Below are 26153 nucleotides of genomic sequence, written 5' to 3'. Positions count from 1 at the left end.
TAAATTTATGTAACATGGTAATGATCGCTGCAAACTCCACCAATTAGAATTAATCCATGGATCTTATGGTGCGCAGGTTTAAATGGCTTCAATATTTAACAACTCACCCCACCAAAGAAAAGGGAATTAATCACCTCTCAAATAGAAAAGAAAATGGGTTCTGAACCAATTAAACTCCCAATCATAGACTTCTCCAACCTTAAAAATCAAACTGAAACCTGGGAATCCACGAAATCCAAAGTTTGGCAAGCCATAGTAGAATACGGCTGCTTCGAAGCAACATTCGATTACATTCCTCTTCATCTTCAAAAATCAGTCATTCATGAAACGAAACAACTATTCGATCTCCCTTTATCCATCAAATTACGCAACAGGTCCAACAAACCCTTCCACGGCTACGTCGGCCAGTACTCGATAGTCCCGCTCTTTGAAAGCCTCGGGATCCCTGATCCCCTCTCTCCGGGAAACATCCAAGGCTTCGCCAACCTAATGTGGGCCGAAGGCAATCCCTCGTTCAGGTACTCCTAGCCACAAAATTTTCAAGTTCAAGATTTCGAAAAAACGCACATGGTCAGGCACGTGTGGCTTAAGCCCCAACTATGCTGAATCATCTAAAAAATATGTTTTCTAATAAAATTTGTAAATGTAGTCCCTGAAGTTAATACTCCCCCCTTCCTGAAATTTTGTCACATTTTTTCATTTTCATCCGTCCTATAAAATTTGTCACATTTCACTTTTTACCATTTTTTTTATAATTGACCCCACATTCCACTACCTTATTCTCACTACATTTTATTATAAAACTAATACTTTAAAAGTAGAACTCACGTCCTACCAACTTTTTCAATCTACTTTCAATTACATTTCTTAAAACCCGTGCCCGGACAAACTGTGACAAAGTTTGGGGGACGAAGGGAGTATTATTTTTTCTGCGTTCGCTCCTGTTTATGCGTGTGTAAATTACCAGCGGGACTGTGGAGTCCTTCTCGGAGAAGCTTTCGGAATTGGACAAGATTGTGAGGAAAATGATTGTGGAGAGCCTTGGGCTACACAAGTACATGGACGAGCACATGGATTCGTCGGATTACATCTTTCGATTTCAGAAATACGATAGGCCTCGAAGCGATGAGACTGAGCTAGGGTTAACATCTCACACGGACAAGAACATCGTAACGATCTTGTACCAGAATGAGATCAACGGACTCGAAGTGCTCACCAAAGATGGACAGTGGTTTACTTCTCAACCCTCAGTTAACTCCTTCGTTGTCATGATTGGAGACTCTTTGTATGTAAGTCCTTTTCTACCTTGGCTTTGAGTATGAGAATTCGCAGTAAAAAAGTGAATTAGCTCGCGGGATTAAGAAAGTGGCATTTAATGGTCAGGCAAAGTAGAATAGAGAAAAAAAAAGTTAAATAAGAGAACTAATATACTCCATCCGTCCACAAAAAATAGAGCATATTTGTCATTTTTTATTGTCCACAAAAAATAGAGCACATTTTAAAAAAAGAAAGTTTTCTTCAACTTCTCTTTTACTTTTTTCTCTTCTCTCTTACTAATAATATGGACCCCATATACCACTAATACTACTTCTCTCTTATTTTTTTCCCTTCTCTCTTACTTTACCAATTTCACATTAAAACCCGTGTCATTCACAATGTGTCATATTTTTCGTGGACGGAGGGAGTAGTAAATATGTTGTGTTTTATTCTAGAATCGACCCAAGTAATTTGTGACAATACAATATGTTATAATCCATGGGACGGATGAGAGTATTATAACGTTAGATTTAGGGGTGGGGTGGGGTGGGGTTGGGTGGGAGGACCTAATTTTCTCTTCATTTGTAGCACTTTTTTTAAACTCGAAATCGTTAAATAATGTCATTTTTTTTCTTTCTAAAAGTTTATGTTATGAAACTACAATTAATTAAATAACTTTGTCATCCTCCCTTCATTGGTTCATTTTAGACGGCAAACCATTTTCACCAAGAGTCCTTTAAAAAATTATGTTCTCGATTCGTCACTCTTAACCTAGTTATTGGGTGCAGTCATGGACAAACGGGCGGCTGCAGGCCCCCTACCACAAGGTGATGATGAGCGGGGACCAAGCTCGATACTCTATTGGTTTGTTTTCGGTTCCTAAACCAGGGTACATGATCAAGGCCCCCGAAGAGATGGTGGATGAAGAGCATCCAATGCTCTTCAAGCCCTATGATCATCACCAGTTTCTTCAATTTTTCTATGCCCAAGCTGCTCAGAAATCTTCCATTGATGCTCTCAAAGAATATTGCGGCGTCTAATCTCTATAAATATAAATTGCTATACTTCTCAGTTCTCATCATGTTAGGATCCGAATTTGTGTTTCTTTATGAATTTCTTCAGTTTCTTGGAGATATTCCTATAATAAAGAATACGGAGTATATTATTAGAACGATGTATTTTTGCAAACAATTATAATCTATAGTGGTCAATTTATATGACTGTAGCACGTTTTTATCTTATAAGATAAGATGAGTTTATGAGTTTGCCTTTCTTGGGCTTTTTAATGAGATCACATCTCGATCTCATATAGTGTATGGGTCGATGGATTAGCCCACTTAGTAATTAAAACTCAGAACCAAAAATGAAGCGAGACATAATATATCGGGGTTTTTTTTCGATGATGGATTTTATCTTTTTATCTCTTCTCTTGCCTACTCACGTGATGGAAGTCCGATGTGTCATTCCGGCCCACATGTGAGGGGCGTGTTAAAACTCTTAATTCTTGTCCCACATCGACTTGGTGATGATCCTAGCTCCTCTATATAAGTGTGGATAACCCTCCCCCTTATAAGGTCTTTTAAGGGGTAAGTAGCACATTTCTAATATGTAACAGATAATCGAACATCGGTTAAATGATAACCTAGTAACTGTTTATGGGATATATATGTTTCATTTAATTAATTCCATCAATTGTTCGAGTAATGTCTAAATTATTGTGTATGGAGTTATATGGAGTAATAAAATGAAAACAATCCCTCGAATATTTTCTTTATCGAACAGAAGATCCATGGACGTAATTGATGGACCATTGCAGCAATAATTGCTAAGTGACAGAAATTTTATATTTTAATTTTATTGGTCTATGTATTAAATGCACTACATATTATCCTTCATTGTCACTATATCAAGAATTAGAAAAATCTGTTATTTAAAAGGTGGGGTATGTATCTGTGAATAAAATTTGTTTAGCCCTTTATGTAATATTAGAATATGGATAACTAATCAGCTCATTTTCTGTTTAAATAAAAACTTTATTGTTCAGGCTGGATATATTAATGTTTAATTAAGTTCGTATTGTATAGTTCTATCACTTACTATCACTAAAATGAAATATCACCAAGAATATTATATATATAAACGGGGAACAGCAAAATCAGCTTGAAATCTCTCCCCATAAGTACTCATTGCATAAACAATATTATCATAGAAAAATTTATACTATATGCCAATTTATACATCACAACGGACAATTTTCAGTTTGATTGCAATCGAGTATTTAATTATTAGTTATTACATAATCTATTCATAATGATTGTACGAAAGTGGTCCAAAAATCTTTCGTTGTTTTATCTTTGCCATGTAGTCTGAATGGTAGTATTTTAAGTTTCGATTTCCACTCTTCACCTATTAAGGATTCACGGTTAAATCAGAACTGTCGGTTCCGCTTAAAATCAAAATAGTGGTTTCGATTTTTTATATATATGTAACCGTATCTCACAGGTTAATCAGAACGCTTGACATGTTAGTTGCATATGCCTGGTTTCAGTAATTTTGAATCGTAACCACCAGTTAACCTTCGATTTTAGCTAAAAAAAATAAAATTGGAAAAATAGTGGGGCTTAATTAGAATTGACATACATGTTCTATTGGCCTTGTTTCAAAATTTTTGAACCATAATCTACAATTAACCATCGATTTTGGCCTAAAACATGATAAAATTTAAAAATTTGTGGGAAACCACCAAAACACGAGTCTAGGGTTTTCAAGCCGTGAAAAAACGTTTCAAAACCCAGAACCAACATTTCCTTTTTGAACCGGAACCAGCGGTTCTTGAACTGTATTCAAAAAGTGATTTCTATAAATGGCTCCATTAATTTGACGAAAGAAAAGGAACCACACCTCTCACATAGAAAGAAAATGGGTTCAGAAACAATCAAACTCCCAATCATAGACTTCTCCAATCTCAAACCTCAAACTGAAACCTGGGATTCGACGAAAGCTCAAGTCCACCAAGCCTTAGAAGAATACGGCTGCTTCGAAGCAACATTCAATCACATCCCTCTTCATCTCCGAAAATCAGTCATTCATGAAATTAAAGAACTCTTCGATCTTCCTTTACCCATCAAATTACGCAACAGGTCCAACAAACCCTACCACGGGTATGTCGGCCAGTATCCGATGGTCCCGCTCTACGAGAGCCTCGGGATCCCTGACGCCCTCTCCCCGGGAAAAATCCAAGGCTTTACCGATCTCATGTGGGACCAAGGCAATCCCTCGTTCAGGTTTTGCCTAGGCAGGAAAATTTCAAGTTTATGATGGTCGGGGGTTAAGCCCCAACCATGCTTACCATGCTTATAGTGTTTGAATTTATTCATATCTGTGTTAGATTGTTAGGCAAAACCCTCTATCTTGATTTGAATTACTTAAAAATATATTTTTGAATAAATTTTTAAAATATAGCCCCTACCAATTTCTTTTTTGCCGTGTCCGAACCTGCTTATGCTTGCGTGTGTGTGTGTATGTTCTTACCAGCAAGAGTGTGGAGTCCTTCTCGGAGAAACTATCGGAATTGGACAAGATTGTGAGGAAAATGGTTGTGGAGAGCCTTGGACTAGACAAGTACATGGATGAGCACATGGATTCGACGGATTACCTCATTCGACTGCAAAAATATGATAAGCCTCAAAGCGATGAGACTGAGCTAGGGTTATCATCCCACACGGACAAGAACATCGTAACAATCTTGTACCAGAATGAGATCAACGGACTCGAAGTCCTCACCAAAGATGGACAGTGGTTTACCTCTCAACCCTCACTTAACTCCTTTGTTGTCATGATTGGAGAATCCTTTACTGTAAGTCTTCCGTTAAATTACAATTTTACTCTTATTTGAGTAACTATAATATTTCCACCAATGAATGAATCCCTTAAAAAATTATATCTTGGATCCGTCACTGCTAACATAGTTATTGGGTGCAGGCATGGACAAACGGGCGGCTGCACGCACCCTATCATAAGGTGATGATGAGTGGAGACGAAGCTCGATACTCTATCGGATTGTTTTCAGTTCCTAAACCGGGATACGTAATTAAGGCCCCTAAAGAGATGGTGGATGAAGCGCATCCATTGCTCTTCAAGCCCTATGATCATCACCAGTTTCTTCAATTTTACTATACTGAAGCTGGTCAGAGATCTCCAGCAGCTCTCAAACAATACTGTGGTGTCTAAGCTCAAGAAATTATCACTTTCACTTCTGATTATGATAATTATCTTCCAAATTTGTGCGTGTGTTAGTGAATTTCTTCAATTTCTGTGAGATTTTCCTTTGTAATAAAGAATTACTATATTATAAGATCGATGTACTTCTGTGTTAAGAGCCTCCTTCTCTTAACGTAGATTTCAACCCGGTTACGAGAGTAACACCAAGAATCCGGCGCCCCGCAAGCAGGGTCGGCGGCCAAAACGTGAAGGTTGGCGCGGAAGAGGTTTCCGTCGGCAACACGATAGGGTTTTGAGAGTGTTAACACGATAAGTGGGCCAATAATAATTTCATTAATTGATTTAGAATTAATGAGATGCCCTATTTATAATAACTAGGACCCTAGGGTTGGTTCGACCTAAACCTATACATCGGGAAAGAACCAACAAAGAAAACCCGACGGAGCTTATAAAACGCTCGACACAATATTCGTTCAAATAAAACATAAAATAAAATAAGGAAAGAAAAAACGCTAGTCTAATTTGGAATAAAACAGTAGCTGGTTCAGGCCTTTCGTCGAGCAGCTGGCGTCCTACTTCGGCACGAAGTCATGGTAGCGTTCCGGCTGCTTGAGTCCCTTCCTCGGCCTTAACTCTCTCTTCTTCACCTTCTCCGTAGCCTCCTCCGTCTGTTTTCCCAGTTCCGCCGTCGTGTCATCCGATACAGTCATCGGGCTAGGTTCTCCCGTCTTGCTAATCGGCGAGTCCTCCGGGGTAGACTCCGCCGTCCCTTCCATTGGAGAATCACTAACAGGTGGGTCAGGAGGGTTCATAACAACTCCCCCCTCCTTAAGTATCTCCTTGTCCCCAAGGGGAATTGTAGGGAATCGACGCTGCAGCTCGTCAAGCGGTTCCCATGACGGTGAATCCGACCCGTCCGACCACCTCACCAATACGTGCTCGGTTGCCGCCCCCTTGTGCCACATTGTTTGGGAGTCCAGAATCGCGACCGGCTGGGCTATGGGGCGATCGCCCACGAATTTGTCTGATAATGGCAGCACCGCATTGCTCCCCACAAATGCGCGTAGCAGACTAACGTGGAAGACGTTGTGGATGCGACTGCCTTCAGGTAATCTCAACTTGTACGCGACTGGACCAATCCGCTGTAAAATCTCGAAGGGACCATAGAAACGTTTGGACAGCTTGGCAGATAGCGGCTTGGCGACAGAGTGTTGTCTATACGGCTGCAACTTCAACCATACAAAATCGCCAACCTCAAATTCAATGTGCAGCCTGTGCTTGTTCGCTGTATCCCTCATGCGCTGCTGAGCTCTTGATAAATTCCGCTTCAGGTCCTCCAACAGCTCCCCTCTCTGTCTAATCAACTCAGCCACATTCGGTGGGGTCTTAGCCGAGGGTTGAGCGGCCACCAATAAGGGCGGTTCTCGCCCATATAATGCCCGAAAAGGCGATGTCCCTAACCCTGCATGATGAAAACAATTTAGAGATAACTCCGCCCAAGGCAAAAAATTTGACCAAGTCGAAGGTCTATCCGCCGTGAAAGCACGCAAGTATTGCTCGAGGCCCTTGTTCCGAATCTCAGTCTGGCCATCCGACTGTGGATGGTAGGCCGTAGTGAAGTTGAGTTTGGTCCCACTGAGGCGTAACAGTTCCTCCCAGACGGCATTTAAAAACACAGAATCCCGATCCGAAACCAACGTCTTCGGGAAGCCGTGATGCCTCACTACTGTGTTAACAAAAAGGTGGGCTACTCGGAGGGCATCGAAACGCGTGGGAAGAGCAGCGAAATGAGCATACTTGGACAGCCTGTCCACCACCACCATTATGGTCGTGTATCCTCTGGATTGCGGTAGCCCCGTTATGAAATCCATGGACACATCCTCCCAAACTTGGGACGGAACCGGGAGAGGTTGGAGCAGCCCCGCCGGCTTTTTGGTTGAATACTTCGTTGATTGACAGACGACACAGGCGTCCACAAAATCCCGAACATCCTTTCTCATTTTCTGCCAGTAAAAACCCGCCGCAAGCAGGCGGAAGGTCCGCTCATGGCCTGGGTGACCAGCCACCAGCGTATTGTGGTGTTCCTCTAGTAGAAGCTTCTTCATAGTAGATGTAGGGCTGACGAAAATCCTCCTGTTAAAGTAAATCAGTCCGTCGACGAAGGACAGATGAGGGGGGGCGTCACCTGACTTAATCTTTGCTGCCAAGGCCCTCAAATCCGTAAGTGTAGACGTCTCCCGCCGCAACACATCCAGTAATATCGGGACGGGGTGAGCCGCCGCTGTCAACAACGCCCCGTCTTCCTCCGAATCCCTCGGTGCCGCCTCCGACACTGGTCGGTCCCTCTCGGCCGCAGCCGCTGAGGACTCGGCTGATAGATCCCCGGCATCCCGACGAGAGAGAGCGTCGGCCGCCTTATTATTGATTCCCCGTTTGTACTCAATTCTAAATTTATAACCCCTTAGTTTCCGGACGTATAATTGTTGGTCCGGTGTGTGCACCACTTGTTGCAAAAACTCTTTTAAGCTCTTTTGATCGGTGCGAATGATGAACTCCCTACCCAACAAATAATGTCTCCATTTCTGCACCGCCTCGACAATAGCAAACAGTTCCTTGTGATATGTTGACGCTACCCTGCGTCGCGGACCCAATTTACGGCTGAAAAAGGCAATGGGGTGACCCTCTTGGATTAAGACCGCCCCTATCCCCACGTCGCAGGCATCCGTTTCTACACAAAATGTTTTGGTAAAATCCGGCAAGCGTAGCACAGGAGCAGACGTCATGGCTGATTTTAGAGCTCCAAATGCGGTATCCGCTGCCGTGGACCATTCGAAAGAGTCCTTTTTTAATAAATCCGTCAAGGGGGCCGCAATTACCGCGTAATGTGCGACAAAACGCCGGTAGTAACCTGTTAAACCAAGAAATCCCCTTAATTGCTTCACCGTGCGCGGCAAGGGCCACGCGGTCATAGCTTCTGTCTTTGCCGGATCAGCAACCAATCGGCCATCTGTAACCAAGTGTCCCAAATATTCAACAGTGGTGCTACAAAAAACACACTTCGATAATTTCACAAAAAAATTGTGGGCGAGTAGGAGCGATAGTACCTCAGTCAAGTGTGTACAGTGGGACTCCATGGTGGGGCTGTAAATTAAGATATCATCAAAGAAAACTATCACGCATCTTCGCAGGAGCGGCTGAAATATGTTGTTCATTGCCGCCTGGAAAGTGGAAGGGGCGTTGGTCAGGCCGAACGGCATTACCAAGAATTCGAAATGCCCATCATGTGTTCTGAAAGCAGTCTTAAAGATATCCGCTTCGTGCATCCGGATTTGGTGGTATCCCGAACGCAAGTCCAGTTTTGTGAAAAATTTAGCGTTCCCCAATTCGTCGAACAATTCATCGGCCGTGGGAATCGGAAAATGATCTGGGACAGTGGCCAGGTTCAGGGCCCGATAATCTATACAAAAGCGATATGTGCCATCCTTCTTCCTGACTAGCAAAACCGGGGAGGAAAACGGGCTCTGGCTCCGTTGTATAATCCCTTGGTCCAGCATCTCTCTCACTTGTTTCTCTATTTCGTTTTTCTGAAAGTAGGGATAACGGTAAGGCCTTACATTAACCGGCCTCGTATGAGGCAACAGGTGGATTTGATGGTCGAATGGGCGAGCAGGCGGCAGCCCCACTGGGAGGTTGAAGACCTGCCCAAATGTGTCAAGCACCGTGCGGACCGCGTCGGGTAAATCCGGTGGAAATTCTGGTTGGGTCGACCAGAGCTCGGCCGGATGATCATCAAGATGTAGGGGGACCAGCTCGTAAAACTCATGAGCGGGTGAGTGTGCCGTCAATGTGGCCAGAGAGTGGAGTGAAATCTGGCGTGGACTAGGGAGCTTGCCCTGAATAAAAATTTTCTGACCGTCCTTATGAAACTCCAAAGTCTTCCCCACAAAATCAGCGGCAACACGCCCGAGGGATTCCAACCATTCCATCCCTAGAATAATATCAGGTCCATGTATGTCCAATATGTGAAGGTCGATCAGAAATTGGGCGCCCTGCATCGTCAATTTGGTCCGCCTAGAGACGTGCGAGCATAGCAAGGATCCCCCGTTACCCACATAGACCCGAAACGGGCGAATAGGCGTTAAAGAAAGCTGGAGGCGCTCAGCTATGCGCGGGTGAAGGAAATCATGGGTGCTCCCGGTATCAATCAGTATTACCACCTCCGACGATCCGATATTGCCCACCACATGGAAAGGTTTGGATCGGGTGTTGCTGCTCAGAGCGTGAAGGTGTGATAGATCCGCCCGAATGACCTCGTCGGGTTGTTGAATGTCATCACAATGATCCACAGGTTCCTCCTCGTCGTCCTCTCCAACATAGCACAGAAGTTTGACTGCACAGACATGGCCAGGAACATACTTTTCTGGACAATGCCAACACAACCCCTTGCGAGATCTCTCCGACTTCTCTGCATTAGACACTCGAATCGGAGTAATTTTTGGGGGTGCACTTGCCGATTGTTGCACCGCACTTGCTGCTGGTCCGGGGGCGGTCAGTAGGGGCTGTCGCGATTCGCGGCCTGCCCATTGCTTCTTCCCCTCGGTAGAAGTCTGTTGCCACCTGCGTTCCTGACTAGCCCCGAGGCGAAGTGCAAGTGCCATTGCCTCCGCGAGGGATTGAGGCTGATGCATCTCCACTTTCTCTTGGATGGTCTCTTTCAATCCTTCAATGAATATTGGTAACAATACATAGTCAGGCATGCCCACTACCCGATTCAAGTACTTCTCAAAGGTATCGTGGTATTCAGCCACCGACCCGGTTTGGACCAATTTGGACAGAGGACCAATATAATTCTTAAAGCTTTGCGGGTCGAAACGGTGGCGCACATCCTCCAAGAATTCCGGCCACGATACAAAACGGTTATTGTTTTGGTAGTTGAAAATCCACTCTGCGGCTGGTGGGTCAAACAACATAACCGCATAATGAAGACGGTCTTCCTCCGGCATTCGCACGTGATCAAAGTAATATTCGACACGTGAAATCCAATTTGATGCATCCGACCCGTCGAAGTGCGGGGCACGCATCTTGACGCCCTGTCGCGAATCCGAGTCCTGATGGTATGCAAAACGGTCACGGCGTGGGGGCGGGTCCCAGCACGAAGTGCGACGATTGTCGCGCCATCCACGCCCACGTGCCGGAGGTGGCTCCCAGCTGGATAACCGGCGCGGTTGGTGTACCACTAATCGGCGGTCAGAGGCTACATCTTGCGGCCAGTCTCCCTCGCGACGATAATCCCCACGCGCGCCATACGCGCTGCCCCGACGGCCCCACCTAGGCTGTCGTTGAGCACGCAACCCTAATTGTTGATGTCGTGGGGTCGGGTCTTTCCTCACAAATTCTGACTCCCTGTACTCCATATACGACTCCTCATCTGAATTAAAATCGTCGTCCAGTGGGGCTGTATCCGGGAGACGCGGGTTCTCCAGTAAATCCACCCGTCTATCCGAATTATCCATTCGATATTCCAATTGGTCAAAACGCTCCATGATCCTATCCAAACCCTGCGTCAAAGGATCCGTAGGGGGCCTATCTGTTGGGTGGTGGTCGCCCCTCGGGGGAGGGCGTGGCGGGGCGCCACCATCCCTGCGATTTCCCTGGAAGCGGCGTGCATTGGTGGTGATCAATTCCTGTGCGTTTCCGCCTGTCAAGACGACCGGCGCGCTTGTCGACTCCGTCTGGATCTCCATGAATTCAGCACTGTGAAAGCACCAGTTGTTAAGAGCCTCCTTCTCTTAACGTAGATTTCAACCCGGTTACGAGAGTAACACCAAGAATCCGGCGCCCCGCAAGCAGGGTCGGCGGCCAAAACGTGAAGGTTGGCGCGGAAGAGGTTTCCGTCGGCAACACGATAGGGTTTTGAGAGTGTTAACACGATAAGTGGGCCAATAATAATTTCATTAATTGATTTAGAATTAATGAGATGCCCTATTTATAATAACTAGGACCCTAGGGTTGGTTCGACCTAAACCTATACATCGGGAAAGAACCAACAAAGAAAACCCGACGGAGCTTATAAAACGCTCGACACAATATTCGTTCAAATAAAACATAAAATAAAATAAGGAAAGAAAAAACGCTAGTCTAATTTGGAATAAAACAGTAGCTGGTTCAGGCCTTTCGTCGAGCAGCTGGCGTCCTACTTCGGCACGAAGTCATGGTAGCGTTCCGGCTGCTTGAGTCCCTTCCTCGGCCTTAACTCTCTCTTCTTCACCTTCTCCGTAGCCTCCTCCGTCTGTTTTCCCAGTTCCGCCGTCGTGTCATCCGATACAGTCATCGGGCTAGGTTCTCCCGTCTTGCTAATCGGCGAGTCCTCCGGGGTAGACTCCGCCGTCCCTTCCATTGGAGAATCACTAACAGGTGGGTCAGGAGGGTTCATAACATTCTGCCTCATTATTAACTTCTTTGAAATTGTGTCGTGGTTTAAGTTTAATTATCTTATAAGATGTCTCAAAAGCTTATAAAATAAATGTATGTAATAAAATTAATAATACTCCCTTCGCCTAGGATTAAATGTCACATGGTTGACCGGTTTGGATTTTAAGAAATTATTAGACTTTATAAAGAAAAATGGATAGTAAAAGCTAATAGGTTAGTTGAGCGTGAGCCATACTTTTATATTTAATTTTATAATAAAATATAAGTAAAATGAGTTAGTTGAATATGAAATCCACTAATTAAAAAACATAAAAGTGAAATGAGATTTCATTGGCAGAAGAAGAAAAAAAATGAGGCATTTAATACGAACGGAAGAAAAGAGTATACTACAATGATATCAATTAAGATACTACACTATATACAGTGTATATGGGATCACAACAGCATCTTTTAAGGTGCAAAATTCTACATTTGACCACATGAGATGAAAACTACATGGACACATGCAATTTGAACCCAAGATCAATATCACATTCATTTGTTTCTTAAAAATAATTTTTTTAGGTGCGTTTACTAAATATAGAAATTTTTCATTTTAGGAAATGAACTCCACAATCCACTAACACTAATTTCACTACTTTTTCTCTTCCTCTTTCTTTCATTATCCATTTTTTCTCTTTTTCTCTCTTACTTTATCAATTTTGCATTAAAGCCCGTACCATTTTCGAAGTTCTTGTTTTTTAGAAAATAGAGGGAGTTATATTTTTATTTAAACTGATTAGTTATCCACCCTCTGCTGTAGCAAGCAATGGCTTAAGAAAGTACACACCACCGTTCAAATTATAGATTTTTCTAGGAAAAACACATCTCTATCTCATGTCCTTGTACTAATACATTTTGTTTTATTAAGTCTTTATACAATTTTTTGGTTAGATCCTTGTATCAGCATTCTTTTTTCATTAAATCCTTTTTTTTGTTTCATTAGCTTCTTATACTATTGCATTTTAAATTAAGAAGTTTTTTATTTTTATTTGATGAATTTTACAGTTTAATTAATTTTTCTTGAGTTAGTTAAATTCATTTTTTTCTCTAATTTATTTTAAAATTAACTCAATTGCAATATTAACACAAGAATCATTGAAAAATAAAAAAAATCGATATTGTCATTTTTCTAAATGCTTGATACACTACAAAAAAAACAGTGTTTATAGAGCACCAAAGTGCTCGGAAAAAGGACGAAGTGCTAGGAAAATACCTATGATTCAGAACACTTCCCTAGCACCCGGAGTGCTAGCTATTTGCTTCCTGAATGTTTTCCAAGCAAATTTCTGAGCATAACATCCTTAATTAACAATTCCTAGCACTTGAATGTGTGCTCGGAAAAATTCCAAACTCCAAGCACTTGAAAGGTGCTCGGAAATATTATTTTCAATATTTTTTATTTTAAAAATTATTATTTGAATTTATTATATTTATAAAATTATTATTAAATGAATAATAAATAAAGTAAATAAATTTAAAGGACATTAAATTAAATAACATTGTTTTACAATTCATTTGAATTCAAAATATTCAAGAATATCTCTAGCCTGTCCTTAAAGTTAAACAACCCTAGCTCTCTTCTCTGTACTTACAACCATGAAGCCTTGCAATCCATTTGATTCATTTTCCTCTTCCATATCATAGTAGATGCTTCATTTCTGTTCTTCACATCAACCACTTTGATCTCAGATGATAAGTTATGGCTGAACATTGATCCTTGTACTTGTGCATGAAGAGGACTCTTTTGAGGGGCCGTTTGGCAGAACATTGATTGTAGACAGCCACCACTTGTCTACCCCCTTAAACCCTTTCTTGCTCGTTCTTGAAGTTATCCGGTGTGTCCTAACTAATCACGCAAATATTATTAACATTTCCTCACAAATGAATTAATAATGTGAGTTTTAACAGGTCCTTACAAGGAGCATGGTGTCAAGCTTGGGCAGAACTTGAATCTCTTGTTCATCACCCAATTGATTATGCTCGAGCTGCTATATCAGATTGGAGTGATGGGAGCGTCTCAGTTCCCTACATGCCCATTTACTGAACATTAGGAAAGAAAACTCTCTAGGCTGCCAATGTTCATAATTGTAAAGTTTACCTCTGTTTCAGGCTTTGAGCAATAGATTTTCAGAATGAAAAGCACCTACAAAAACTACTTAAGTTGACAGTTAAAATAAGCTTTGAATATAATGCAGCAAACGACATAATTCCTTAGTAAAGTAAAACATGTGTAAAATCTTATATTATCTGATTATTAATAATAAATAGATCAACGAAGGTACCGCAACAACTGGCCTTTTGAAATAGCCAAGTGATCCCTCAATGATCTCTGAGGGACGTGGCCGAAAATCTCAACGAATTTGGATTTCAATGTGTTGAATCGGAGCTTCGCTTCGTCGAGCTGCGACCCGTTAATGGGCTCGAGAGACTTGTAAATGGACACCGACAGTTCATCGTGTCTCGGAGCTCCCGGTTGGCTCAAATCTCGGCATACTCGACTGGCTGGAACTTGGCTTTGTCGCCTCCGGAGAGCACAACGTCGGCGCGAGAATGAAGAGGAAGGGGCCTTGGAGTGCTTTCTTCTGTGCGACTCCACGGAAATGGATAGGTTCGATCTCCTACTGTTTTGAGTTCAGTTTTCGGTAGTAGCGGTGGTGAAGGAGAAGCGGCAAGGAAGCACAATGAAAGAGACGAGAGTTTTTATTTTTATTTTTTATTTTAAAAAAATCATAATTAAAGTGCTTAAATGTATAGAACCGAAAAATTCAAAAAGTAATTTCTAGGATCAAAATCATAAAAATGCAGGACCACGTTTGGTCTTTAGTCTATTTCAAATGACAACATACCACCAACGAGGACTCTTAGATTTAGGAGCAGATTCACGCCCGCAGTTTCTAAGGATAGAAAATACGGTTGATCGTGACTAGGGGAGTGTTAAAGAAGATGGGAAGAAAGGGGATAACAACACAACTCGACTATAGCTAGAAATAAACGAGAATAACTTGAGTAAAATAAGAGTATCATCTCAACAATTAACAACCCAAAGGGATACAATATCTCATCAATATATGAACTCAAAAGAAACAACATTCGGTGAAAACATTCGAGAGAAGAATACACAAATCTTCACCATCACAAGCTTACTTGTCCTCCTGCTCCGTTCTCGAAAAGTCGCCTGATGTACTCCGGCCCAAACCTAATTAACTCCAATTCATCTCCTTATCAAAACAGTAGGCCCAAATCTTAAAATTAATCATTCGGCCCCGACATTAGATAAAACAAAGGCCCAAACCTTCTCTCTTTCGTCCCCAAATTTCTTCTCCTTTTTCTCTTTTCCAGCCTTCTCCGTCAGCGCGTCGTTCAGCCACTGAGACACCGCCTTTAATTGATGTGGTGCCCTCTGCTTGCTGCTGTCTCACCCCCTTCACTCTCGGTCTCTATCTCTCACTTCCTCTTTCGATTTCTCACCAGACACTCTCGAACAAACTGTGAGGAGATGGAGTTTCTCCAATTTTAGAGAATGGGGCACTAGATGTAAACCGAACACTTGTAACTGCAGATCATGGGAGAATTCACGGTTTCTCTGAAATTGAATGAATGTGGAGAGAGATCGTGTGATTGAGGAAAATATACGATCTGAATTCTTTTCTCTAATGCAGATTTTGTGGTAACAGCTTTGTGAAAAACACACGACAGAATTAGAGAATCAATTGGGCAGGGTTGAATTGAGCTCGAGAAGAATAAGAAAAATGGTTGGACACTGAAAAAAATAATTGTTTAAGCTCAAACTGTAAAATCATTCTCTCGATAAAAGAAGCAACGGGCAAAAAAAATTCATGTGCACAAACGACGTCCTTTCAAAAACAAATTAAAAGGAATAAAAAGTCGAGGTATTACACCTGCCACGTGGCAGGATTGCTTGCTTATATATAACAGATTGCTTGATTATCTCTAATTCATTTCGCAGATTGCTTGGAACCATATGCCGAGTTCTTTGCGTATATATAACAGATTGATTACTTAGATTGTCATTTTTTTTAAGTGTTATCATAGTGCTCTGATTTTTCATATCTCAGATATTCCGAGTTGCTTGCCTACGTATTGCAGATTGCATGCTACGTTGTTGTCAAGTTGTCACGTTTAGACTGGTGCCACCCTAACGCATATATATAATATTTTATTTTATATATACTAACAGAATATAAATATAGGGTATATATAGTATAAATTAATAGAATATATAATACATATTTAATAAAATATATTAAAAGAATATATACAATATAATATATTAAATTAATAGAATAAATATACTGAACCGAATTTCAAAATTTTGATTTGGTTTTGTTCGGATATTCGATTTTCAGTTTTTTTGCTCACCACGATGAAAAGCTCCTTGATAAGTCAAAAACCATTAACAACATTTAAACATTTATGGGTTGATGTTTGTTTTTGATACCTAGATGCTAGAGTCCTGGTATAGATGTTTTTACTTTTTAGTTTTTCTTTACTTTTGTTGTTAGTTTGGGTGTCTTTTGTTCTTGTGGTTTGTGAGGGTTGTTTTCCTTTGCTTGTCTGGGTTGAGCATTTTTCTTTCATAAAAAATAAAATAAAATTAAGAACAATTATTGAAATTTGATCAATATCTTATTTTAATGCAAATAAAATGCCAACCATCACATTACATCAATTTAGGAGTTGTCAATTGGCGGCGCATGCCCAGACCATTCTAGAGTCAGGCCCATGATTAAAATAGGCTAGATTGGGCTGCATTTTCTTTCTATAAATTTAGACTCAATCTAGCCCAAGCTAGGTTGGGTAACCCATAAATTAAATTATAATTTTATAAATTTTTTAATGTATTTTTTGAAAGTTTTTTTATTAAATTGTACACTTGATTTACATGATAATAATCAATTTCCCAAGATTTAATCCCCACCAAGTTTATTATTTAACCTGCAGACCCAAACTTAATCAAAATATCAGCCCAACTCATAACTAGTATAGTCGTGCCCAAATACCTATTAAATATAAATGCCCCAAGACTTAGTTGAACCTGCTAGAAGTAAGTAAAAATCCAGTTCAATAAATTCGACTGAAACATGTGTTGAATTATTTCAAAATATATTGGAAGTAAGTAAAATCATACTTTAGTTTCAAAGTACTACGTACTAGAATAAAGTAATAGACCTACTACAATAAAGTAAAATGGGTTTGTAATGAAGATCGAAATAATTTACACATCAGTGAATCTCATCAAAAAAACTACTCAATTAGGTACATCTAATGGCCATTATTTGATCTCCAATTCGGTCATTAAAATTACTTCGTCATTGATCACAATTCAATAGTACTATATTAGAACCAAACTCATATTAATGTGTATAATTAATTACATAGACAAAAATAATCCATAGTTACTTTCTGCCCATTAAATTATAAACAAACGTCCAAAACCATTAACAACAAGTAAACATTTTTGGGTTGGTGTTTGTTTTTAATACCTAGAGGCTAGAGCCCTGGTATAGATATTTTTACTTTCTAGCTTTTCTTTAGTATTGGTGTTAGTTTGGGTGTGTTTTGTTTATGTGGTTTGAGGGTTGTTTCCATTTGCTTACCTGGCTTGAGCATTTTTCGTTTCATCAAAAATAAATTAAAATTAAGAACAAATATTGAAATTTTATCAATATCTTATTTTCATGAAAATAAAATTTCAACCATCACATTACTTCCTTTTAGGAGTTGTCATTTTGCGGCGCATGCCCAAACCGTTCTAGACTCACATGACTAAAGTAGGCTAGATTGGGCTGTATTTTCTTTCTATAAATTTAAACTCAATCTAGCCCAAGCTAGGTTGGGTAACCCATAAATTAAATTATTTCTTAATCAATTTTTAAAATGTTTTTTTGAATGTTTTTTTATTAAATTGTAGTACTTCAAATTAAAAAAAATTATTTGACAATTAAATCATATATTCCTATAATTTTCTAATATTAATTGCATTTCATATATATTTATTAGATGTTTTTTTAATCACGTTAAATATTACTCCCTTCGTCCCATAAAATCAGACACTTTTTGAGATGACATGGGTTGAAGCAAAATTGTTAAAATATGATAGAAATTGAGAGAGAAAGTGATTGGAGTATTAGTGGAGAATGAACTCCACTTCATTAGAGAAAAAAGTCACCAAATATAGAAGTGGACTATTTATATGAGACAGGTGGAACATTAAATATGTATATTCAAATTTATCTTCGTATAATTATTTTAAAAAAAATCAATTGCAAAGAGATTTTGAAAAATATATAAATAATTTGAGTGAATATAATTTAAAAAAGATAAAAATTTAAAGTACAAATAATTAAAATAGTAGTAGTAGTAGTGGTATAGAGTTAGTTGTTGTTGGTCATATTTGAGCCTGCATTGAATTGGATTAAGTTAGTTCGATCCGTGCTATGTTAACAAGAATTCATGCTTACCCATCCCTACTAAATGAGCTTTTTAATGAATAGTTAAACCGTCAACTGTTTGGTTTCCAAGATAAAATAATGCCAAGATATAACCTAAGATTGAGTTCTGAGATTATTTTAGTCGTAGGGGTTAGCTATGACTAATTATCTCATGATCCATCTAGGACTGAGTTTTGAGATTGAATCTCATGAACCAAGCACACTACAAATTTAATCTTGGATTCAATCTTGCAAACCAAACAGGGCATAACAACAACCAAGATCTATAAACAGCCCTATAAAATGGAAATTATACCATAACCACAACCAAGATCATTTGAGTTTTCCTACAAGAAGAGAGCTGCCTAAGTTTTTATTCATAAAAATGAGTTTTGTAAGCATGAAGATCCCTTTGATTGATTTGAGCAACCTAGGAGAAAATGATTCTACAAGGTGGGAATCAACCAAAATCCAAATTCGAGAAGCCCTTCAAGAATATGGGTGTTTCGAAGCTACATTCAATAACATTATTCCTCTTGAGTTGAGGAAATCAGTTGGTGATGGGATTCGACAACTTTTCGATCTCCCTTTAGCCACCAAACTACTTAACAAAAATCCACAAATACCTTTACATAGCTATGTTGGCCGAAACGATTCCAATACACTCGTAGAAAGTATAGCCATTGATGGCGCCCTCTCGCCTCACGAAGTCGACACCTTCACCAACCTCATGTGGCCTGATCAAGGCAATCCCACTTTCAGGTTTAATCCATTTTTTGTTTAATTTATTAATATTACCATCTTGATGACCATTTTTAATACATGTGGATCTACTAAAAAGGTTAATGTTGCTAATCTTTTGATGAATTGACTATTGAGATTCATATAATAGTTTCTCTTATGATACTTATGTACTAGTGTTCTACATAGTTTCTTTTTTACATTAATTTTTGTTGAATACTGTTTGTGTTTATTTGCAAACATCAATTGGGGTGCATTACGTTTTAAGTTTTCATCTAATATTAAATTTTGACTAAAAACATTGTGCATTAAGATAGATTATTTCCTTCTTGATTGTACGATTGTAACAGCAAAGATATACTATTATACTGTGGGAAACTGTCTAAAGTTGACAAGATTGTGAGGCGGATGGTATTGGAGAGTCTTGGACTGGAAAAATACATAGACGAACAGATCAACTCCACAGATTACGTCTGTCGTATCCAGAAGTACGAGGCGCCTCGAACGCCTCACTCAACACTCGGATTATATTCCCATACAGATAAGAACATCATGACCACACTGCATCGGCTCAATCATGTTAACGGTTTGCAGGTTCTTTCCAAAGATGGCAAAACTTGGATCCCTGCAGATACAACATCACTCGATTCAATCATTGTCATGGTCGGGACCACTCTCCGTGTATGTTACTACTATCCTCGTTTACAAAAAATAATCTTATTTTTCCATTTTTTGACAACGTATTCAAGACATTTATTTCCTTCATTTCACTAATTTCTCATTAAAATACACGTCATCTACTGTTGAGACTATTTTTTCATGAATGGAGATCATAATTCTTTTTAATAATTTATTGGCCTTTTCATTTGTAATGAATCTCGAATTTTACTTCACCGGTACGCATCATTTACAGGCATGGACAAACGGGCGACTGCATGATCCATTGCACAGGGTGGTGGTTAGCGGGAATGAAACTCGATACACTATCGGATTGTTTACGGTTGCAAAAAAAGGGTACGTGATTAAGACTCCGGAAGAGTTGGTGAACGAAGATCACCCTTTGCTCTACAAGCCTTTTGATTACTATAAGTTCATTAATTTTACTAGCACAGATGCTGGTAGGGCTTCGCCGGATCCTCTCAAGGAATATTATGGAGCCTAAATTCCATGATTATCAGCTTATATGTCTGCTTGTTTGGGTGTTTAATTTCTTGTTAATTTACTGTTATAATAATAGAAGCTCCTGATGCTTCACATAAATGTGATAGATAAGCTCATCTTCGGGTTTTCTTTGTTGGTTCTTTTCCGGATCGCTAAAGAAGAGTCGAACCACATATTAGATAGATAGTATATAATTGGAATTTGTATTCATTCATAATGGTGAAATACATCCTCTTACTCTCCGACTCTCTATCCTCTAAAAAATTATTTTCAACATTATTTAGTTTTTGATATTTTGTAAAAATAAATATGAAATGGTTCTTTGCTTCAAAAAAGAAATAGCTTGATGCAAAAAAAAGTAATATACTTCATATTTTAATATTTCAATTATTTTTAAAGGAATCACAATTTATTAGAAAAACCTCCTCCTATATGTATAACTCTATTTTTACTTTTAAACTAGTATCACACCCATATATATGGATACATGGATAAAGATATTTTTTAACATTGATATATATGAGACAATAAATTAATTAAATTAAATTAGAAACATAATAAATATGAAACAATTTAATCCCAAATTATAATGTTCCAATATTGATGCCACAATCAGTGGAATCACAACACTGCCATTTAATCTTCAAAACTATACATTGGACCACATGAGATGAAATTACATGAGCACATGCAAGTTGAGCTCAAGATCAATACCATAGTTTTATTTAATTGGAAAATTAACTGATTAATTATCCACCCTCTAATATAGCAAGCAATGACACCACCGTTCAAATATAGATCTTTCTATAGCTCGATATAGATATGACAATGAAGAAAATTATATAATTAATAAACCAATGGAATTAAGTTTATAGTTATATTTCTGTCTAGTAGTAATGATTGCTGCAATACTCCAATTAGATCCTCGAATTATGTGACGGATCGAGAAAGTTTTCTGGAAGGGCGAAATTTCTTTACCTGGTGTACGTCTTTTGATATCTTCTCTAACTCGACCTCCTACCTTCAAATCTAAAGACGATCCAATCCCGTTAACGCTATGATATAATATGGGTTGACACGACACAAGAACGACCTGAATCCAATATTACACGATTAAAACCTGATATTACACACTTGATTTACATGATAATAATCAATTTCCCAAGATTTAATCCCCACCAAGTTTATTATTTAACCCGCAGACCCAAACTTAATCAAAATATTAGCCCAACTCATAACTAGTATAGTCGTGCCCAAATACCTATTAAATATAAATGCCCCAAGACTTAGTTGAACCTGCTAGAAGTAAGTAAAAATCCAGTTCAATAAATTCGACTGAAACATGTGTTGAATTATTTCAAAATATATTGGAAGTAAGTAAAATCATACTTTAGTTTCAAAGTACTACGTACTGGAATAAAGTAATAAACCTACTACAATAAAGTAAAATGGGTTTGTAATGAAGATCGAAATAATTTACACATCAGTGAATCTCATCAAAAAAACTACTCAATTAGGTACATCTAATGGCCATTATTTGATCTCTAATTCGGTCATTAAAATTACTTCGTCATTGATCACAATTCAATAGTACTATATTAGAACCAAACTCATATTAATGTGTATAATTAATTACATTGACAAAAATAATCCATAGTTACTTTCTGCCCATTAAATTATAAACAAACGTCCAAAACCATTAACAACAAGTAAACATTTTTGGGTTGGTGTTTGTTTTTAATACCTAGAGGCTAGAGCCCTGGTATAGATATTTTTACTTTCTAGCTTTGCTTTAGTATTGGTGTTAGTTTGGGTGTGTTTTGTTTTTGTGGTTTGAGGGTTGTTTCCATTTGCTTACCTGGCTTGAGCATTTTTCGTTTCATCAAAAATAAATTAAAATTAAGAACAAATATTGAAATTTTATCAATATCTTATTTTCATGCAAATAAAATTTGAACCATCACATTACATCCTTTTAGGAGTTGTCAATTTGCGGCGCATGCCCAAACCGTTCTAGACTCAAGCCCATGACTAAAGTAGGCTAGATTGGGCTATATTTTCTTTCTATAAATTTAGACTCAATCTAGCCCAAGCTAGGTTGGGTAACCCATAAATTAAATTATTTCTTAATCAATTTTTTAAAATGTTTTTTTGAATGTTTTTTTATTAAATTGTAGTACTTCAAATTAAAAAATTTATTTGACAATTAAATCATATATTCCTATAATTTTCTAATATTAATTGCATTTCATATATATTTATTAGATGTTTTTTTAATCACGTTAAATATTACTCCCTTCGCCCCATAAAAACAGACACTTTTTGAGATGACATGGGTTGAAGCAAAATTGTTAAAATATGAGAGAAATTGAGAGAGAAAGTGATTGGAGTATTAGTGGAGAATGAACTCCACTTCATTAGAGAAAAAAGTCACCAAATATAGAAGTGGACTATTTATATGAGACAGATGGAACATTAAATATGTATATTCAAATTTATCTTCGTATAATTATTTAAAAAAAATCAATTGCAAAGAGATTTTGAAAAATATATAAATAATTTGAGTGAATATAATTTTAAAAAGATAAAAATTTAAAGTACAAATAATTAAAATAGTAGTAGTAGTGGTGGTATAGAGTTAGTTGTTGTTGGTCATATTTGAGCCTGCATTGAATTGGATTAAGTTAGTTCGATCCGTGCTATGTTAACAAGAATTCATGCTTACCCATCCCTACTAAATGAGCTTTTTAATGAATAGTTAAACCGTCAACTGTTTGGTTTCTAAGATAAAATAATGCCAAGATATAACCTAAGATTGAGTTGTGAGATTATTTTAGTCGTAGGGGTTAGCTATGACTAATTATCTCATGATCCATCTAGGACTGAGTTTTGGGATTGAATCTCATGAACCAAACACACTACAAATTTAATCTTGGATTCAATCTTGCAAACCAAACAGGGCAGAACAACAACCAAGATCTATAAACAGCCCTATAAAATGGAAATTATACCATAACCACAACCAAGATCATTTGAGTTTTCCTACAAGAAGAGAGCTGCCTAAGTTTTTATTCATAAAAATGAGTTTTGTAAGCATGAAGATCCCTTTGATTGATTTGAGCAACCTAGGAGAAAATGATTCTACAAGGTGGGAATCAACCAAAATCCAAATTCGAGAAGCCCTTCAAGAATATGGGTGTTTCGAAGCTACATTCAATAACATTATTCCTCTTGAGTTGAGGAAATCAGTTGGTGATGGGATTCGACAACTTTTCGATCTCCCTTTAGCCACCAAACTACTTAACAAAAATCCACAAATACCTTTACATAGCTATGTTGGCCGAAACGATTCCAATACACTCGTAGAAAGTATAGCCATTGATGGCGCCCTCTCGCCTCACGAAGTCGACACCTTCACCAACCTCATGTGGCCTGATCAAGGCAATCCCACTTTCAGGTTTAATCCATTTTTTGTTTAATTTTATTAATATTACCATCTTGATGACCATTTTTAATACATGTGGATCTACTAAAAAGGTTAATGTTGCTAATCTTTTGATGAATTGACTATTGAGATTCATATAATAGTTTCTCTTATGATACTTATGTACTAGTGTTCTACATAGTTTCTTTTTTACATTAATTTTTGTTGAATACTGTTTGTGTTTATTTGCAAACATCAATAGGGGTGCATTACGTTTTAAGGTTTCATCTAATATTAAATTTTGACTAAAAACATTGTGCATTAAGATAGATTATTTCCTTCTTGATTGTACGATTGTAACAGCAAAGATATACTATTATACTGTGGGAAACTGTCTAAAGTTGACAAGATTGTGAGGCGGATGGTATTGGAGAGTCTTGGACTGGAAAAATACATAGACGAACAGATCAACTCCACAGATTACGTCTGTCGTATCCAGAAGTACGAGGCGCCTCGAACGCCTCACTCAACACTCGGATTATATTCCCATACAGATAAGAACATCATGACCACACTGCATCGGCTCAATCATGTTAACGGTTTGCAGGTTCTTTCCAAAGATGGCAAAACTTGGATCCCTGCAGATACAACATCTCTCGATTCAATCATTGTCATGGTCGGGACCACTCTCCGTGTATGTTACTACTATCCTCGTTTACAAAAAATAATCTTATATTTCCATTTTTTGACAACGTACTCAAGACATGTATTTCCTTCATTTCACTAATTTCTCATTAAAATACACGTCATCTACTGTTGAGACTATTTTTTCATGAATGGGGATCATAATTCTTTTTAATAATTTATTGGCCTTTTCATTTGTAATGAATCTCGAATTTTACTTCGCCGGTACGCGTCATTTACAGGCATGGACAAACGGGCGACTGCATGATCCATTGCACAGGGTGGTGGTTAGCGGGAATGAAACTCGATACACTATCGGATTGTTTACGGTTGCAAAAAAAGGGTACGTGATTAAGACTCCGGAAGAGTTGGTGAACGAAGATCACCCTTTGCTCTACAAGCCTTTTGATTACTATAAGTTCATTAATTTTACTAGCACAGATGCTGGTAGGGCTTCGCCGGATCCTCTCAAGGAATATTATGGAGCCTAAATTCCATGATTATCAGCTTATATGTCTGCTTGTTTGGGTGTTTAATTTCTTGTTAACTTACTGTTATAATAATAGAAGCTCCTGATGCTTTACATAAATGTGATAGATAAGCTCATCTTCGGGTTTTCTTTGTTGGTTCTTTTCCGGATCGCAAAAGAAGAGTCGAACCACATATTAGATAGATAGTATATAATTGGAATTTGTATTCATTCATAATGGTGAAATACATCCTCTTACTCTCCAACTCTCTATCCTCTAAAAAATTATTTTCAACATTATTTAGTTTTTGATATTTTGTAAAAATAAATATGAAATGGTTCTTTGCTTCAAAAAAAGAAATAGCTTGATGCAAAAAAAAAGTAATATACTTCATATTTTAATATTTCAATTATTTTTAAAGGAATCACAATTAATTAGAAAAACCTCCTCCTATATGTATAACTCTATTTTCACTTTTAAACTAGTATCACACCCAGGGCCGGCTCTGTGTTTTGAAGGGCCCTTGGCCAAGCTGGATGTCAAGGCCCCATACTGAATTATAAAATTTATGATTACATCTAATTATCAATGTCTTATAACAAAAAACTCTCAATATTTTTGATTACATTAATACTCAATGTCTCATAACAAAAAACTCCGTCGAGCATTTCTTGAAGCAAAATCAGCAAGGACGATGTTGAGATCAACATTCTCCAATATACCGTTCTCAATAGAACATGTAGCTAAGCCATTCAATCTATCTTGCGACATAGTTGACCTCAAATAATTTTTGAGCAATTTCAGCTTTGAGAAACTCCTTTCAGCTGAGGCTACAGTCACAGGTATGGTCAATAAAATTCGATATGCAATAGAAACATTTGGATAACAATCTTCAACAGTAATGAACTGAAAAATCTCAGGTGCTGACATCAAATCATCTGGTAAAATTACTTGCAGCACTTGTAAAGCAACCACTTTCTATCGACAACCTCATTGTTAGGTAACTTCCTAGAGTAGAAAGCATATGAAAAATGTCTACCAATAGCATCTTTAGGGAATTCCAGATTCAATTCTCTCACCGGTCCCTTTTCAATTAACAAATCCCTTTTGACATTGTCAAGATTCTCCCATGTACTAGGATCAAAGATAGATAAAAGGCCATCTGAATTTTCAGTATGTAAAGAAGGTTCCCCTGAAGCCGTACCATTTGGATTTTCCGTATGCAAATTTTCCTCATTACTGTTTTCCTCATTGATCTCAACTTCTGCT

General features: G+C 38.3%; 4 protein-coding genes and 1 long non-coding RNA gene across 5 annotated transcripts; 4 read left to right on the top strand and 1 right to left on the bottom strand.

Annotated features, from left to right (window-relative positions):
* Window positions 1-33: 33 nt before the first annotated feature.
* Window positions 34-2437, top strand: LOC121800491 (probable 2-oxoglutarate-dependent dioxygenase AOP1). Its single transcript, XM_042200057.1, has 3 exons — window positions 34-518; window positions 968-1289; window positions 2046-2437. The coding sequence occupies exons 1-3, from the start codon at window positions 154-156 to the stop codon at window positions 2295-2297; spliced, it is 939 nt and encodes a 312-aa protein (XP_042055991.1). The 5' UTR covers window positions 34-153; the 3' UTR covers window positions 2298-2437.
* Window positions 2438-4138: 1701 nt separating this feature from the next.
* On the top strand, window positions 4139-5633 carry LOC121800489 (probable 2-oxoglutarate-dependent dioxygenase AOP1). The gene is made up of 3 exons (XM_042200056.1): window positions 4139-4541; window positions 4792-5113; window positions 5239-5633. Exons 1-3 carry the CDS (start codon window positions 4177-4179, stop codon window positions 5485-5487), a joined length of 936 nt encoding a protein of 311 aa, XP_042055990.1. The 5' UTR covers window positions 4139-4176; the 3' UTR covers window positions 5488-5633.
* Window positions 5634-13401: 7768 nt separating this feature from the next.
* On the bottom strand, window positions 13402-15897 carry LOC121799167. Its single transcript, XR_006050153.1, has 3 exons — window positions 14051-15897; window positions 13869-13977; window positions 13402-13798 (listed from the first exon to the last, which is right to left on the bottom strand). It is a non-coding gene; the product is annotated as an uncharacterized LOC121799167 (long non-coding RNA).
* A 2826-nt stretch (window positions 15898-18723) lies between these two features.
* LOC121797858 (probable 2-oxoglutarate-dependent dioxygenase AOP1) lies at window positions 18724-20654 on the top strand. Its single transcript, XM_042196614.1, has 3 exons — window positions 18724-19166; window positions 19496-19826; window positions 20059-20654. The coding sequence occupies exons 1-3, from the start codon at window positions 18790-18792 to the stop codon at window positions 20305-20307; spliced, it is 957 nt and encodes a 318-aa protein (XP_042052548.1). The 5' UTR covers window positions 18724-18789; the 3' UTR covers window positions 20308-20654.
* A 2660-nt stretch (window positions 20655-23314) lies between these two features.
* LOC121798241 (probable 2-oxoglutarate-dependent dioxygenase AOP1) lies at window positions 23315-25149 on the top strand. The gene is made up of 3 exons (XM_042197146.1): window positions 23315-23763; window positions 24094-24424; window positions 24657-25149. Exons 1-3 carry the CDS (start codon window positions 23387-23389, stop codon window positions 24903-24905), a joined length of 957 nt encoding a protein of 318 aa, XP_042053080.1. The 5' UTR covers window positions 23315-23386; the 3' UTR covers window positions 24906-25149.
* The last annotated feature ends 1004 nt before the right edge of the window (window positions 25150-26153 follow it).

The sequence above is a fragment of the Salvia splendens genome, chromosome 4 (assembly GCF_004379255.2).
Source record: "Salvia splendens isolate huo1 chromosome 4, SspV2, whole genome shotgun sequence".
Taxonomy (NCBI): domain Eukaryota; kingdom Viridiplantae; phylum Streptophyta; class Magnoliopsida; order Lamiales; family Lamiaceae; genus Salvia; species Salvia splendens.
The sequence above is the reverse complement of the archived record's forward strand: the minus strand, read 5'-3'. Positions and strand labels throughout refer to the sequence as shown.

Bases quoted from the DNA above. Each gene is read 5' to 3' on its own strand.
- LOC121800491 (XM_042200057.1), top strand. From the start codon at position 154: ATGGGTTCTGAACCAATTAAACTCCCAATCATAGACTTCTCCAACCTT. The intron at 519-967 runs GTACTCCTAGCC...GTAAATTACCAG, and splicing joins GAAGGCAATCCCTCGTTCAG to CGGGACTGTGGAGTCCTTCT. The intron at 1,290-2,045 runs GTAAGTCCTTTT...TATTGGGTGCAG, and splicing joins TGATTGGAGACTCTTTGTAT to TCATGGACAAACGGGCGGCT.
- LOC121800489 (XM_042200056.1), top strand. From the start codon at position 4,177: ATGGGTTCAGAAACAATCAAACTCCCAATCATAGACTTCTCCAATCTC. The intron at 4,542-4,791 runs GTTTTGCCTAGG...TGTTCTTACCAG, and splicing joins CAAGGCAATCCCTCGTTCAG to CAAGAGTGTGGAGTCCTTCT. The intron at 5,114-5,238 runs GTAAGTCTTCCG...TATTGGGTGCAG, and splicing joins TGATTGGAGAATCCTTTACT to GCATGGACAAACGGGCGGCT.
- LOC121797858 (XM_042196614.1), top strand. From the start codon at position 18,790: ATGAGTTTTGTAAGCATGAAGATCCCTTTGATTGATTTGAGCAACCTA. The intron at 19,167-19,495 runs GTTTAATCCATT...CGATTGTAACAG, and splicing joins CAAGGCAATCCCACTTTCAG to CAAAGATATACTATTATACT. The intron at 19,827-20,058 runs GTATGTTACTAC...CATCATTTACAG, and splicing joins TGGTCGGGACCACTCTCCGT to GCATGGACAAACGGGCGACT.
- LOC121798241 (XM_042197146.1), top strand. From the start codon at position 23,387: ATGAGTTTTGTAAGCATGAAGATCCCTTTGATTGATTTGAGCAACCTA. The intron at 23,764-24,093 runs GTTTAATCCATT...CGATTGTAACAG, and splicing joins CAAGGCAATCCCACTTTCAG to CAAAGATATACTATTATACT. The intron at 24,425-24,656 runs GTATGTTACTAC...CGTCATTTACAG, and splicing joins TGGTCGGGACCACTCTCCGT to GCATGGACAAACGGGCGACT.